Source organism: Ceratotherium simum, chromosome 34 (genome assembly GCF_057802395.1).
Source record: "Ceratotherium simum simum isolate JZ-2026a chromosome 34, ASM5780239v1, whole genome shotgun sequence".
NCBI classification, from domain to species: domain Eukaryota; kingdom Metazoa; phylum Chordata; class Mammalia; order Perissodactyla; family Rhinocerotidae; genus Ceratotherium; species Ceratotherium simum.
The window spans coordinates 20590447-20606593 of NC_141933.1; the positions used below are offsets into that span (position 1 = coordinate 20590447).

General features: G+C 55.5%; 1 protein-coding gene and 1 pseudogene across 1 annotated transcript in view; both read left to right on the forward strand.

Moving 5' to 3' along the window:
- The first annotated feature begins 5077 nt into the window (after positions 1-5077).
- The window catches only part of SPI1 (Spi-1 proto-oncogene), a 30733-nt gene continuing 19663 nt past the window's right edge, over positions 5078-16147 (forward strand). Inside the window, exons 1-2 of the mRNA XM_087422967.1 lie at positions 5078-5183; positions 6060-6082. Coding sequence (XP_087279093.1) covers positions 5078-5183; positions 6060-6082 — 129 coding nt within the window. The remainder of the gene's footprint in view (positions 5184-6059; positions 6083-16147) is intronic.
- Positions 5697-8156, forward strand: LOC147912643 (uncharacterized; annotated as a pseudogene).

Consider the following 16147-nt stretch of genomic DNA (forward strand, 5'->3'; position numbering starts at 1 on the left):
ATATAGGCCCTGCATAACAGTTAACAAGTTTATTTCTAGGTATTTTACATTTTGGTGGATATTTTGAATAGGATATTTCCCATTACATTTTGAAGCTATTAGTGCACAGGAAGGCCGATAATTTTTATGTATTCCTTTGATACCTGCTAAACAAACTACATTTTCTTACCGCTTCTAATAATTTCTCAGTATTATTCTTGAGTCTTGAGTATACTTTTGCGTCTCTTTGGGTGGGTAATCATGTCATCTCCTAATAACAAAAGTATTAGAAGGAAGGAACCAACGTTGTTATTTGTAGAGATATGGTTTGGCTTGGTTTTGAACTTCACAGCAAGGGTATTTGTCTTCTGGGACTGGATTTTTCACTCAACAACATGGCACTAATATTCACTCGTGATATGTGTGAAACTGGTTCATTTGCTTGCACTGCTGAATGATGGGCCACTGTTGTGAAGAGATCCACTGTAATTTATTTATTTACTCATTCTCTTGTCAGTGGGCATTTGGGTTATTTCCAGATTTTTGCTATTAAGAACAGTGCAGCTTTGAACGTTCTTGTTCACGTCTCTTGGAGCACGTGCCCAAGTTTCTCTTGATTTTAAGCCTAGAGGGGACGAGCTGTGCCTCATCTTTATAAGATAAGGCCAGATTGTGTCGCTCCGTCGCCGCCCCCCCACCCCCGCGGTTCTATCGAGTTGCACTCTGACTAGCAATGCGCTGGAGATTCCGTCGCTCCACCTCTTCTCCAACACTTGGTGCTGTCAGGCTTGTTAATTTTTGCCCTTCAAATGGTGTAAAATAGCATCGCGTTGTGGTCTTTATTTGCATTTCCCTCATCACTAATAATCTCCGAGCATCCCTTAGGTGGTCATTGGACGAATGTGTTTCCTCTTCTGTAAAAGCGCACGTTCATGTCTTTTATCTATTTTTCTGTTGGATTACTTCTTTTGTTGTGTTTTTCCTATGCATCTGCAAGCGTTCTTGATGTATTTTTCATGCTTATCCTCTGCCGGTTGTACCCGGCAGACGTCTCCCCGACTCTGTGGCTTGCTTTTCACTTTCTCTAAGGTGTCTACACTTCTCTCTTCCCTTCCACACCTGTGCGAGGGACGCCCATCGGCGTTGCTAGTGTGTGTGCGTGTGCGTGTGTGTGGGGGGTCTCGTGTCTCTCAGAACCCTGTGTAGACCGACCCCAGGGCTCCTCCTGCTCCCTGGGACTTCAAGGGACCCGGCTCCTCTTCCCTCCCAGTCTCCCCCCCGAGATTTGGCCGCGGTGGCCCGGTTTGGGGAGCCCCTCTCTAGTTGGGGTGGGCATGCTGGGGCAGGGAGGGCCTCACTGCGACGCTGCCTCCACCGCCCCCCCCAGGAGTTATTTATCACTTCCGGCTCCTCACCTGGGGGGCCGGGCCCCTCTCTGCTCCGCTGGGCAGCAGCCTGCGGCAGCTCGGGCGCTCCCTGGGGGCGGGCGGCGGCGGGGGAGGGGCGCTCGGGCCGGCCCCTCCGGAGGCGGAGGCGGAGGCCGGGGCCAGGCCTGCGGCGGCGGGGGGCTGGGGTGGGCGGCGGAAACTGCCGGAGCAGATAAGGGCCGAGGTCGGTCCTGCGGTGAGACGGTGCGGGACGCTGCCTCCTCCCCCGGCCTCCGCCGAGCCCGCCCCCGCACCCTCTGTCCCGGGGACCCCCTCCCCCCAACCCGGGGCTGGGCATCCTGGGTAGAGACCCCAGGGAGCAGTGGGGGATGGGGCTCCAGCCTGCTCCTTCAGTTCCAAACCTCGATTAGCTGGAAAATGGGGGTGGGAGCCTCCACTTACGCCACAAGACTGTTGGGAATGGAACAAGTGCAGGCTGGTGGCAGCCCTCTGAATTTGCGCCTCTTGTAAAGGATGGTTTTACAATGACCTCCTCTCATTGCGCCGGCTGTACCCACCTACCTGTCCAGGCTTCATCCCCATTGTATGGATGGGAAAGTGGGGGGTCTTGCCTAAAGTCACAGAGCCAGCAAGCACCAAAGCAAGTGGGGAGATGGATGGAACTCTTTCCACTGCCCCCAAACTAGGGACAGGGGACAGAGCTAGGTTTTGTGGAGCCTGATGTTGATATAATTTGGGGGCCCTCTTTAAGAAAAAGATTACAAAATCACAAATACAAATCCGCTGAGGCGTCTCCCAGGACCTTGGAAGGGGCCCAAGCAAGTGAGAAGTTCAAGTCCAGCTTCTCAGTTTCCTGGCCCCATCCCACAGGTTCCCTGGAAGGACTTACACCCCTCTTACAGAAGAAGGTCAGACACCTACGTGGTTCCAGGGTAAGGTGGCCCAAGACAATATGGCAGGGGAACTACCTGGAAGAGGTCCCACTGCAGCTGGTCTTAACCCCTTGCATGCCCAGGCAGCTGTCTGCAAGCCCAACCCAAGAGCGAGGACAATCAGGCATTTGGGGACCACACCACAGTTGGGCAGGGCCAGTCCCTCCAGTCCCATCCAGTCATGGTTCAGCTTGCTGCTCAGGGCCTCTGACCCTGTGGGCTGGCAGGGGTAGGGAACAATTCCTGGGAGAAAATGAAGAGGGACCTCTTTGGGGCAAGTGTTAAGTGCCTCTGACTTAGAGTCACAAGGGCCTGTGTTCAAGCTCCTGCAAGGCTGTGGGACCTTGGGAAGACTCCTTCGCCTCAGTTTCTTCATCTGTAAAACGGGAGTAATCATAGTACCTACTCATCAGAGCTGTTATGAGGCTTAAATGAGATCATGCGTGGAGAAGTCTGAGCCTTTGGCTCTTAGAAACAAATTTCCCTTCTGTGAACTCTCCAGGCCAGGAGAGGCATTTTTCTCTCCTTAAAAGGCTTAAGTCACTTCCCCAGGGGGTGGTCTCTCAGCTGCAGAGCTGAAATTTAAACCTGTGAATGTCTGGCACCAACGCCCTGGTTCTAACCACCAGAGAACACTGCCCCACTGGCCTGTGTCCCCGGGGAGTTAAGTGCCACAGCTAGGTATGCATGGCCAGGGCAGGGAGCAAAGGGGAGCTTTCGATTCAGGAAACTGCTCACCTTCTGGATTATATAACCTGTCTGCTCTCATGGGCACCTGCGGCTGGAAGTTGCCAACTCTGACATCCTACAACCTGGACCAGGAGAAGCAGGAGACTGTGGTGATGGGGACAGAGCAGGGGAGCCGGGAAGAGGCAGGACCACGGGCCTGGGCAGCAGTGACCCCCCCAAAGGCTCGAAGTCTTTTTCTAAATGAAGAGGTGCTGCTTTGCCTCGTGGTTTGCATAGAATTTCCACTGGGTTGGCAGTCAGGAGAACTAAGTTCACGTCTCAGAGCTGCCCTTTCTAGCCAACTGACCTTGCACCAGTCACTCCTCCCCTCTGGGCCTCAGTTTCCTCCTCTGTGAAATGGGGATACGAATATCGGGGGCTGCAAGGATTACAAGATGTTGTGCCTGTAAAGTGGCTGGTGTGTGAATGCCAGCAGTTGTTCAGTGTGGCTGTCTGAGGGTGGAAGGGGTGTCTTGTGAGGGCGGGAGGCGTGTGAGCACAAGTGAGGAGTCGTGCCAGGGAAGCAGTTAAGCCCTCCAGGGTCTCCGTCTCAGAGAGGGAGTGCCTTGGGGTAGGGCTGGGAACCCCAGCTCCAACTCTCTCCCAGATCAGGACAGGTCAGAGTGAGGCCAGGGGCCCTGGGGGCGCAGAGAAGAGCAGGGAGCAGAGGTTCTCAGGCAGGTGAAAGGGAAAGAAAGGAGGAAGTGGGGGCTTCTGGGAGGAGACGGGAGTGGCAGCCCCCATGTGATGCTGGCCACACAATCAGCCCGAAGCCCTATTCCATGACCTCCTTTGTCCTTCATTGCAAACTTTCAAGGTAGGCATTTTCCAAATGGGGAAACTGAGGCTCAGAGAGGTGAGATCCCTTGCCCAGTCACACACTACACGCTGTCGGATCTGTCTGGCTTTGCAGCCTGGATTCCAACAGTCACTGCCACTTTCTTATCTTATCTGCCTGACGGGGTTGTGAGTGAAGCAGCGTGATCTCAGAGGCTCAGAGGGATCCTGGGCCCCGCCGCTCTCTCCCAGGAGCCCTGAGCTCCAGGCTGGCAGCTGTCCAGGAAACAGCTCCAGGAGACCTGGGGCTGGGGCTGAGAAGAATTTGCTCACAAGGAGAGCAGAGACCCCTGGAGTAAGGGAGTGAGCACACCGTTTCAGGAGGGTTCAAGGAGAGGCATCTGCGTCTCTGCCAATGCACCACGATGGCTAAGGGGCTGGAGGAAGGTCTGCTGGGCGTCTGGGGGCATGGCTCAGAGTGGCCCCCAAACTAGCCAAAATATTTCTGAAATTCCTTATTTTATCTTAAAAATTCATACAGATTGTAACCTTCTTTGTCAAATGTGGGCTTTTCTCCCCCTTTTTTAAAAAAATGTTTCCCCTCTCAGTCTCTACCTGAGTGGACACTCCGGGAAGACATGCACGGTGCATCCAGGGGCCGGGTATGTCCAGGGCCCACGCTGTGGACCGCAGGCCCTGGGCCCTTGGTCTGGTTTGAGCGAGTGCGGAGGCAGAGTTGAGGTCAAGGCCCCGCCTGTTCTCACGGTCTTGGGCTCTCCCCACCTCTGCTCTGTGTGCCTGCCTCTTGCCTCGGCCCTCCTGTCTGCTCTCACAGACGTTTGTGCATCTCCACCCGACTGTCCCACTAGGAATTCTCGGGATGTCTCATCCATCCCTTCATCATCCCTGAGGGTCCTTGTCCACAGAGGACCTACCCATCTTCAGCCCTCTCTGCTGGGCAGCCCGACCGTTCACCTCCCCAGTCCAGCACACCACTTGGGGATTTCCGTGCCCATGGGGAGGAAACTGAGGCCCAGAGACGAGAGGTGCCTAGCCCCAGGGTGCACAGCGAGAAGGGGGTCTCCAGGCAAGTGGAGTGCCTAGGCCTGAGGAGAGGGTGGTAGATCTGGGCCCCGGCCAGGGAGGCAGGAGGAAGGAGGGAAGGCTGCGGGGCACCGGGGGCTGCTGCCTGGCAGGTCCCTGTGCCCAGGGTAGGGAAGTTTCTTATTTCTCCTGCTTCGACTTCCCCCTTTGATTTATTATAGCCATGAAATGCTCTGCTCTCTTCTCTTTTCCTTGCTGTCCCCGGGGCTGGAGGAGCACTGGCCTCCCCAGGCACCGGGCCTCGGCCTCGCTGGACTGCCATCTCCTTCCAAGAGTTGAGCCCGGGGGGCTGGTAATGGGAGGTGAGTCGGGGCAGGCCGGGCGGGATGAGGAGGGACCCGGGCTCCCTAAGGCTAGCCTGGGCAGGACCCCAGGGGCCGGCAGAGTCTCGCTTAGGAAGGGCTGAGGCTGGGCAGAGGGTGTGGCAGGTGTGGACTCGACAGCAGACGGCTCCCTGGGGTAGTGGGGGTGGCGTGCTCTGGGCCAACGGCCTCAGTGAGGCTCGGGGATCGGGCCCTGTCAGGGTCTGAAGGCTGGGCACAGAGTCCTCAAATGCCAATGAGCAGCTCAGAGAAATGGCTTCTCTGTGACCCCTGACCCCATATGGTGATTTAAGGATGGCCAAAGCAGGCCTGGCTCAGGCCCATCTGGGGATTAGGCTGAGAACCCAGGAGAAGGCATGAGGCCCAAAGACTGGGAGACCCCGGGCTCCTCAAGGTCGCAGGTGGACATCACCCTGTGGCCTGGCCCTGGCGGGCGAGGGCTGGTGTCTGTCTGTCCGGCTCGGTGGCAGGCCCGGCGGCCGGAGCGTTTCTGCCCGCCGCTGTGCGGTGCCTGTGGTAATGGGGCTGTTGGCGTTTTGCAATGGGCTGGGGGTGGGGAGGCTGCACACACATGCTTCCTGTGGTGACTGGGCGCTTCCTGTTTTCTCAGGCGCCGGACTTGCTGCTGCCGATGTGGAAACAGGGGCAGCTGCAGCCCGGGCGGCTCCGGGCTGGGCGCCCCGACCCTGCCCAGAGGGGCCTAAGTGGGTCCTGACTGGGGCAGTGGATGGCCTGAGTTACCCCTACACCAGGCCCCTGTCCTTCCCATCCCCAACAGCTTCTGCCAAGAGGAAGGGGCCATGCAGGGCCTGATGCTCAAGGCTGAGCAGGTGGTCCAGGAGGTCAGAGGGCGGGGGTGAGAGCTCTAGGCCAGGGGTCAGGGCCTGTGGCCTCAGCTCCATCCTTGGCTCACTGAGTGCCTTTGGCCATCCTTGACCCACCCCAGGCCTTGGTTTCCTCTTTTGTGTAGCGATCCTGGCACCCATGATCTAAAATCCCTCACTCGTTTCTGCCCCAGTTCTGACATCCCTTGATTTTTACATCCCAAGAGCCTCAGCTTTGGGGAGAGGGTGAGCATTGAGGTTGGGACCCTCAGAGTGGGGCTTGATAGAAAGGGGACCTGGAGAGACTGGCGGGAAGGAAAGGGCATGCCAGGCGGGGGGCCAGACCGGAACAAGTCTCAGAGGTGGGAAGGCCAGGACCAAGTTTGGGAGACAGGGTGTCGATGGCACAGTCCGAGAGTGGTAGGTGGCACGGTTGATCCGGAAGTATTCAAAAGTGGGAGAGAGATTTTAGGAATCTCTTTATTTCTGCAAATCTTAAGAAAGGCTCTGACACCCCTCATCTGGAGGGTGGGAGCCAGGGCGAGCCCTTCCCGTCCACCAAGGAGATGGGTGACCACGTGGTATGAGGCAGGAGCCTCAGGGGGACCTGTACCTTCCCCCATCGGTCAGGTGTCTGGATTCCGCCATTACGGCCAGGCCTTAGGAATCTGCTTACCCTCTTCCCGAACGTGTTTGTTTTGTTTTTAAGCTGCTATTGCAAGAAGGGGAGGGGAGATGACTTTGCTTCTTGTTGAGTTTGCTGACAGCCTCTGACCTCTGGAGGAAGAGTTTCTTTGCAGGAAGGCCAAGCCCCCTGGGAACTGACCGGAACACTGAGTTCAGCCACCCCCTTGGGCCAGGAGGTTCTGAGATGCCCGCCCCACATGTAGCTCCCCCTAAATCTTAAGGCCTGCCCATCACAGCACAAGGACTGGCTCCACCAAAGAGGTGTAGGGATGCTAAGACCTGGAGGCCCAGCCTGAGGGGCCACCTGGCCAGCGTGGCCCCCGCCGTCCTGTCCTCTGCCTTGGTGCCCTGGGCCGGCCTCAGTGCTGAGTTGGCGGCTCAGCAGCTGCTTCTGCCCACGGAGGCCCAGTTATAAATAAGCCCAATGTGGCCAAGTCATCAAGTTCTGTCTCAGCTGCATTACCTCAGTGACCACAGGTTGGGGCTGCCCAGAGCTGGGCCCACCAGAACCCGCCCACCCAGACCAGAGGCCAGGCCGGCGTTCCTGGTGCCAGCCTTGATGCCTCCTGGGGTCCCCAAATCCGGGGTTCGAGCCTCTGCAGATGCTCAGACCTGGGCCTCCCTGGACACAGGCCACAGAAGGGGCAGGGCCATCCCGCCTGCACGGAGCCGGCAGCTATTTACAAAACGAAACCGGGAGAAGTGAAGTAGCTGAGGCCGGAGTGGCTCCAGGCCCCCAGCCCCCACTCCCACTCCATCCCCGGCAGCCCCATCCCCCTCTCCCCATGGCTTCCTCTTTCCTTCCCCACACTGCTCCCCAGCCTCCCACTGCCCGGCCAGCTCTCTCTGGACAACCAGCCGGCACCCCACGGTGACCCCCAAACTCCATGGCTGCCAGCTTGCGGGTCCCCTGCTCCTCTTCACCCCCAGGACCCCATCCGTCCGGGCTCCCTGGAGCAGCCCCCCTCCCGCTGGGCCCAGCCCACCCTGGCCTGCCCAAGGCACATTCCCACAGTTCTCAGTTCCCCTTCGTGCTTGGAAAAGCTCCAACACCGATGGCCGCCGTGGTGCTGCCCGTCCCTCCCTGAGGACGGCTTCTCTGGGCTCCCTCAACCTTCACAGGGGCCAAGGAAGCTGAGGGGCTGCGGTGGGACTTGGGGCACCTGGGGCCTTCGGGGGCGAGTTTCTGGGCAAGAGGCCCCAACCATCACTCTCCTCGAGTGGATTTCGGCCCGCTCATCAGGCTGGTGTGGCTCACAGGCCCTTGTGCGGTGCAGAATTGAGCTGGGACAGACAGACGCTGAGCCCCGACAGCGGCACACGCTGCTCGAAAGCTGGCAGGGTGGATGGTGCCGCAGCAGGAGGCTGCTCCCGGGAGAGACAACAGGCGACTTAATTAAGACTCATTACTAATAACAGGCAAACTCCATCACGTTGGTGCAGCGGTTTACAGTTACATGGGTCAGTTCTTTCTGTCCCCAGAACAAGCCTATCCTACTATCTCCGTCATAAAGTGGAAACTGAGGCTCAGAGGGAAGCCACATGTCTGAGGTCACACAGCCAGAAAGTGTGTGGACTGAGATTGGAGATTTCCTGACACTCAATTCCCTTCTCTCTCCATCTGATGGCTCCTCGCTCCATCTTATACCTGCCTCCTGGGACGATGGAAGTTTCCCAGTGCAGTGACGAGAGCAGAAGCAGGGCTGGCCTGAAGCTTGAGGGGGAAGCGGGCCTTCGACAGCAGAGTCGTCAGATGGCCATCCCTGGCCGGGCCGTCAGTGCCCAGTGTCCCCTGCCCTGTCCCCAGGGAAGGATCTGCCTGCCCTGTTTCTTCCTTCCTACCAAGTCCCAGCTGAGGCAAAAGCTCTGGCCTGAGCCCCACTGAGCCACAGCCAGCTGGCTGATTGAGTTTCACCTAACCTCTCTGAACCTCAGGATCCTCTTCTGCGAAATTCTCATTTCACAAACACGGAATACCTACTCCATGCTAGCCCTATGCTGGGTGCAAGCTGTCTCTAAAGCTAGGACACAGCCCCTGTCCACAGTCCTGTGGAGAAGGCAGATGAGTTACTTGAGAGCTCTGAGAGGGAAACTGAGGCCGTGGGACACTCAGAAGGAGTAATGAGTGCTTCCTGGGATGGGGAGGGGTGGCACTTGGGATGGATCCTGAAGGACAGGAAAGAGTTCCCCAGCAAAAGCAGGGGGACTGGCTCTCCATGCTGAGTCACACCCCTGTGCCTTGGCTCCAGTAGTTCCCATGGCCCAAGTGCCCTTCCTTCCTCTGGGCCTAGTGAACTCCTACCCATCCGGCAGGGCCCATGGACACACCATAGCATGCAGGCTTGGCCTGGCCTGGTGGCTCCTCACCTCCCTTTGCCCACCCAGGGCCTGAGCAGACCCGGAGGCAAGGCCTCCTTGATCACAATGCCCTCACCAGCCCCACCCGGGGCCAGGCGTCTGCTCCCGGGCTCCAGCCCCCGCGGTCCCCTGCTCCGAAAAGCACCGTTTCCCTTTTCTGGGTGACCACACGCCATGCACAGGGAATTTCCATCGCAGCCTGCGGAGCCTCTGATTCACCCAGGCCCCTCATGCAGTTAACTCCTTCTGGGCCCGCGCCTCCTGCTCCTGCACCCTGGGTTGCCCCCCATCCCTGCCTGGGACCCCTGGGCAGCCTCAGACTGGCCTTGGGCCTCCCAGCCTGGAAGTCAAGGTCAGCCGGTCACTCACTGGCCCCCTCAGGGCCGTCTCGCTCCCATCGTATGCAGAGACCCCTGTCCAAGCGCGCATGGCACACACCCTGAGGCAGCTCTGGGCTGAGATCACGGGCTTTGGAGTAAGATAAGCCTGGGTCCAACCCTGATTCTGGCTCCTTCTGCTCTGTGACCCTGAGCAGTGCAAGTGTCTGCTCTGACTCCCATTTCTCATCCTAAAATGGAGATCATTCCTGTCCCACACCTTGTAACAATCCAATGTGCTGGGCCCATGGTGGGAGCTCAATATGATTACTTTTCCTTCTTCTTCTCAAAGCGCCCCTCTCATCCTATCACAGGGTCCCCCCTCCAGACCTGGGCCCCTTTTCTCCCTCTGGCTTTCCTCTCTCAAGGGCTGGGCACTCAGACAGGGAGGGTGAGAGAAGTGCGAGAAGGGCAGATGAGGGGGGAATGCTGCTGTCTCAGGCCTCTTCCGCCAGCTTCCCAGCTCCCTGCGTTTCTCAGTTTTTCCAAGGAGGCTGTGGAGAGGCCAGGGGCTGGGAGCTCTGAGGGCTGAGGGCTGCACAGATCCGGAGCCCTCGGGGCCAGGGCCGAGCCTTCCTCCTTCCTGAGGGATGTTGGGCGTGCACATCACACATGCTACCTCGTCTAATTCTCACAACCTGCGAGGTGCATCCTGGTATTGCCCCATTTTATAGATAAGGACACTGAGGCCCTGAGGAGTGACTTGTCCTCAGCTACACAGCGAATGAAGGGCAGGGACAGCATTCAAATCAAGGTCTCCAGAGCCACACTCCTAACCTCCACAAGGCTCAGTAAGCATGTGTGGAGGGCAACGAGGGACACGTGCACTAATTGAACCCCTACTGTATACCAGGTAAAGGCTGACAAATCTCCGTCAGTCCTTTGAACAATGCTGGGAGGTGGGTCTCAACCCCGCTATAGAATGGAAGCCTCTGAGCTTTGACGAGGGGAAGGAACTAGTCCAGAGGCAGCAGAGCCAATCATGGGGAAGGATCCAGGGGTGCCTCAAAAGAAGAGGATGGTGTCAGGGGCTCCACAGATGAGGGGGCCCGGGGGGAAGCCGTCCTGTCCTCAGTGAGCGAGCAGAGGTGGTGGGGTGTGCCCGTGGTGAGCAGAAGGAAGTCACTGTGGGTGGCGGTGGGTTTGAGGTGCCGGAGGCTGAGTGATGTGGCCAGGAGGTGAGCTCCCCGCTGCAGGCCTGGTCAGCGGGGGCCGAGTGTGTGGTGGGGTGGCCGGGATCTGGGGCATGGAGGAGGTCTGGCTGCTCTGGAGCTCTGTGCTGGGGAGCAGGGGCAGGAGCTGGCGCAGAGGGAGAGGAGAGACTCGGGGGGCTGGGGGAGATGAAGATAAACCGGGAGGGGGTGTCTGGGAGGGCAGCCTGGAGGAGGCGAGCCCTTGAAAGACAGAGGCCTGAGGGTGTGGAAGGGGGTGGGTCTGTGAGCAAAGGCCGTGGGGATTGAGAAACGGGTTCTAGGAATATTGAGTGGTGTCTTCTGGCTGGAGGTGGGGGTGGGGCTGGTCCACTTGGGGTGGGGGAGGATGGAGAGGCTGACCCGACTGTGGGTGTAGGGGGCTCCAGCACAGGCCTCAGAGGTTTGGGTTTCAGCCTGTGGACAAGCGAGAGCTCAGGAAGATTCTTAGGTAGGGAAATACCCATGGGAGAAACTCCAGAGAGGGCCAGCGGAAGCTCAGGCCCCAGCACCACTCAGAGCTGCTGTCACCTCTCACCCCACTCACAGCTGTGTGTCCTTGGGCACAACCCCTCACCACCCTGAGCCTCATTTCCCGCCTTGTGAAATGCACTGGTAAGAAAATGCCTGCCTCACAGAATTGTGGGAGGGGAGTGAGTTAACGGAGGTAGACAGTAGGGGCTCAACCAGTGCCCGCTCCTTTCCCCCTGCCGTTGTCATGGCCCACAGGCACTTTATGAACACCTGCTGTGCATACAAGCTGGGGTCCCCAAGTAGGCCTGGGTTTGAGCCTCAGCTGTACCACAGACGCTGTGCAAGTCAGGGGCCACTTCTGAGCCTCATCTGTGTCCCCATCTGTACCCCGGGGATGATAATGGCACCAACTCCAGATTTGAATAAGAGAGAATGTGCCCTGCCATGGGCCCCTGTCTCAGAATCAGAACCAAATTCCACACAACTGCCCCCACGGCCCTGCTGGACCTGGCCCTCGCCGCTCTCAGCTCACCTCCTGCCCCTGGCTCTGCTCGCACCGGCCCCCTCGCTGTTGCTGGTTCCTGGGTTTGCACTGGCTGGTCCCCAGCCTGGAGCTCCTCTCCCAGATATATGCTCGGCTCTCTCCCTTACTTGCTTCCAGAGTCTGTTCAAACATCCCCTTCTCAGGGAGACCTGTCCTGCCCACCCTCTTTAATACTGCAGACTGCCCCCTGCTGCCCCACTCTGCCCCCACCCGGGACCCCCCTCACCCAGCTCTACGCTCTCTCTCCTACAGTGCATGCTCTCATCTACTAAGCTATCCCCTGTCTTCCCCGCTCGCTCGAGAACAAGACCCACGAGGAGGACAGGGATCTTTGCCTGTTTGGGTCTCCTGGCCCATGGAGGCCCTGAGTAAATATTTGCTGGATGTCCCAATGCACTAAAGAGTCAGCCCAGTGCTCTGACCAGACTCGGGGAGCTGTGAGGGGCCCAGGCGACCCAGGCTGGGGCTCAAGGAGCCTCTCCCAGTGTCTCAACTGTGAGAGGAAGTTGCAAGACAGCCATTTCTGTACACGGGTTCAGCTCTTTTTCGTCATCTTTCCCAGCTCTTGGTCTGAGGCCCGAGTTTTCCCACATGCCCCGTGGAGACTGGTGGCTGGGAAAGTGAGAGAGGGGCGTTCTCTTATTTTAGAGCTCTTTGGGGCTGAGGTTGAGGGGTCTGCGAGTTCAGGGATAGTGTCCCCCTCTGTGGACTCAGCTTCGAGGATACAGCACCCACATTTCCTGTTGTCTGCCTACCCTGCAATTGCAATAGCACCCAGCCTACCCCCTTCAGCTGCCCAGCCCAGTGGGGGCAAAGGGCTGCCCATCCCTCCACCACCCTAGGCCTGCCTGGCCTCCCTGTCACTCTGCAGGGCCCAGCCCTACAAGGCCACCCACTTATCCAGCAGGGTGGGGAGACAGCACTGTCATGTGCTTCTGGTAGGAGGGTTAAGTTGGTACAACTTTTATCAAGGGCAATGTGACTATCATCTATCTATCTATCATCTATCTCAAAATTTTAAATGCAATACACCTGAAACTAATACAATATTACGTGTCAATTACATCTCAATAAAAAAATACATCTCTGACATTAAAAATAGTTGAGTCAAAAATTCCTGTGCACTTATGTCATAAAATCTAAGTAAATTATCTGATCTCTTCTCCAATGAGTTAGGATAGAGATATGTCATTTTCACTATTACTTATAATTTAAGGACTTTTAATTTCTATTTTAGGTAATTTCTGGTACTATTTGTTCATGTCTGTAGGGAGGTGCACAAGGGTTTTTGACTCAGCTTGTATTTGGTTGTGTTGATTTCCTTTTCGGTATGAAGCTCTTAATTGTCAAGATTAGCCTTGAAAAATTAAATCTAGAAAAAGGAGAGTTTATAGTATTTTAGTTTCCCCTCAGACATTTACAGTTGTCCCTCGGTATCCACTGGGGATTTGTTCCAGAACCCCCGCACGTAACCAAAATCCACGGATGCTCAAGTCCTCTGCCCCTCCGGATCCGCGGGTGCTGCATTTGCAGGTGCAACCGCCCGCGGATCGTAAACATTGTACGTGTAAACATGGTAGGTACGTGATCCGCGGTTAGTTGAATCCACGAGTGTGGAACATGTGGATACAGAAGGTGCTGTACTTCCACAGAAGTAGGCCTTCCTCCTGTATTGTTTTAATTTAAGGCAAAAAAAAAAAAAAAGTTTTGTTCTTCCCTGTTGAAGGAGGCTTTTTTAGAGACAAGCAAACGTAAAAGCATGAGAACCACCACCCTGAGCTGGCACTGCAGTCCATCTAGCCCAGGAAGTGACGTTTAACTCAAATCTCCCCCAACTATTCCATCGGATGCTCCCCTCTAGCTCCCCGAAAAAAAAAAAAAAAAAAGCACTGCTCTTTGACCTAGCATTTCAACTTTGGGGAAGTTATCCTAGACATACACTTGCTTATATATAAATTAGCAAATTTTATCAATTGTAGTATTATTTGTAGTAGCAAAAGACTAGAAAGAATCTGAATGTCCATCAATAAGAGACTGGTTACATAGAATTTCTGACAATGGAATACTATACAGCAATGAAAATGGATCACAGCTACATGTGACAACATGGTGGGATAAAGAAGCAAGACCCAAAAGAATATTTACGCTAAGATTCTCTTTACGTAAAGATTAAAATCTATTAAGATAAAAACTAAACCATATTGTTAGAGATGATTACATGAGTTGTGAAACTATAGAGAAACTATAAAGAAAGAAATAATGACTGAAAAAGTTAGCATGGTGTTACTTTGAAAGAGGGAAGGGGCTGTCAGGGGACATTTGGGAGATGCTTCTGGAGTGCTGGCAATGTTTTAGTTCTTGACCTGGATGGTGCTTACATAAATGTTAGCTTTATAATTATTCTTTGAACTGTACATAAATGTTCTGTACACTCTTTTGTGTGAATGAGATCTCTTATGATTTAAAAATATCACAGTCCATCCGAACAGTGGAATACTATACAGTCTGTAAAAAGACTAAGACAACTCTATACACACAGGCATGGAATGGATTTAGGGAAAAACTTCCCCAAAGGGAAGTACAATGTGTTTAGTATGCTGCCTTCTGTGTAAAATTAAAAAAAAAATTAATCTGCCTCTATGCTTGTGTCTGCTTAAACTTTTTTCTAGAAAAATACACAAGAATCTGGTAACAGGGGTACTCTGTGGAAGGCGAACTGGGCAGTTTCCCTTTTTGTACCTTCTGGATTTTGTACCTTATGTATATATTACCTATTCAAAAAATAAAATAATTAAAAAAATTTTTTTTGGCCTCTCATTTCCTGGAGCCCCCAAGATTTTTGGTTTCAAACCAATTTCTTGGCGACAAGCAGGAGAGCCACAGCCCAGGCATGAGGCACGTGGCGACCCCCAGCAGGTCGGGAACCCTCTCTGGGCCCCGTTTCCTCTGCTGAGGAAGAAGGAGGCTGGGCACGTGCTCCTCTAAGGTCCCATCGCCTCCCAGCCACCGGCTGTCCCGTCTCCTCTCTCCCTTGCTTTGTCCTCCTCTCCCGCCGTCCTCGTCCTGGCCTCTCTTTCTTGCCCACTTCTCTCTACTCCCTTCTTTGACTCTTTCTCCTAGTGTTCTTCTCTTTCCCTTCCTCACCAGTCCTCGCTGCTTTCCCCCCCGTCTCTGCCCTTCCTGCTTCTCCACACTTGGCTTCTCAATCTTTCTTATTTGTTTGTTTGTTTGTTTATTTATTTATTTTGTGAGGAAGATCAGCCCTGAGCTAACATCCGTGCCAATCCTCCTCTTTTTGCTGAGGAAGACTGGCCCTGGGCTAACATCCGTGCCGGTCTTCCTCCACTTTATATGGGATGCCGCCACAGCATGGCCTGACAAGCGGTACATCGGTGCGCGCCGAGGATCCGAACCCCGGGCCGCCAGCAGCGGAGCACGCGCACTTAACCGCTATGCCATGGGGCCAGCCCCTCAATCTTTCTTCTTGCTTCCTTCCTCCCCACTAGGATCCAGCCCCTCCTACAGCCCCAGAAGGCTCTTCATGCCCCAGCTCTCCACTCACAGCTATGTGACCCTGGGCGAGTCCCTGCCCTCTTGGGGCTCAGTGTAACAGCTGGTTGTCTTGGTTATGTGTGATCACAAGGGCAGAAGCACCCAGCACAATGCTGGGCACTCAGAAAATAATTGCCCCTCTTTTAAAGGAGCTGTTAGCCCTGGGGCTGTGGGTTATCGGACTCTTCCTGCTCTGCTCAACATTGCTTAGAACCCGGATCCTACTATCCCGAAGGTCTCGGGAAGAGGCCTCTGGTGCACTTTGGGAGGAGGGACGGTGGGAGGAAGGATGGGGAGGACTCGGTGTGTGAATGGACACGGACGCTGGTACTACACAAAAGCGAGAGTCATTCTGCCCATTTCCAGAGATTTGCAGCCCTGGGTCTTTTTTGAGCTTCCTTACCCAGGCCCCTTGGGCCTGGCCAGACTTGGGACAATGGAATCTCTCTCCTCTCCTGGGGCCTCTTGAGACTTAGGCCTCAGGAACACCTAGTCGACCTGGTCTGCTGCCTGCATCCATGGAGAAGAGCACTACACTCCCTGCTACAACCAGCAAAGGCTCCCTAGTCGCCTCTGGATGCAACCCAGGCTCCTTGGCTTGACACTCAAGGCTCTTTACCTTCCCGGCCTGTCTTGCTTCCAGCCTCAAGGATGGCGGCTCACTGTCCCTTTGTTCTTTTCCACCTCCTTGCCCTTGCCCAAGCTGCTTCCTCAGTCAGACATGCCTTTTCCCTTGCCTGCTTTCCTTCCCGTGGCCCTGACCAAACTAATTGTTCCCCAATGCACCCGGCACCTCCCTCTCTTGTGCCCCTACCTCCCCAGAAAACCATACTGTCTGATTCCGTGTCTGTTCTCTCTGCAGGCCTGTGAGCTCCTGGAGGCACGAGGCATGCCTCATCCATCTTTGTG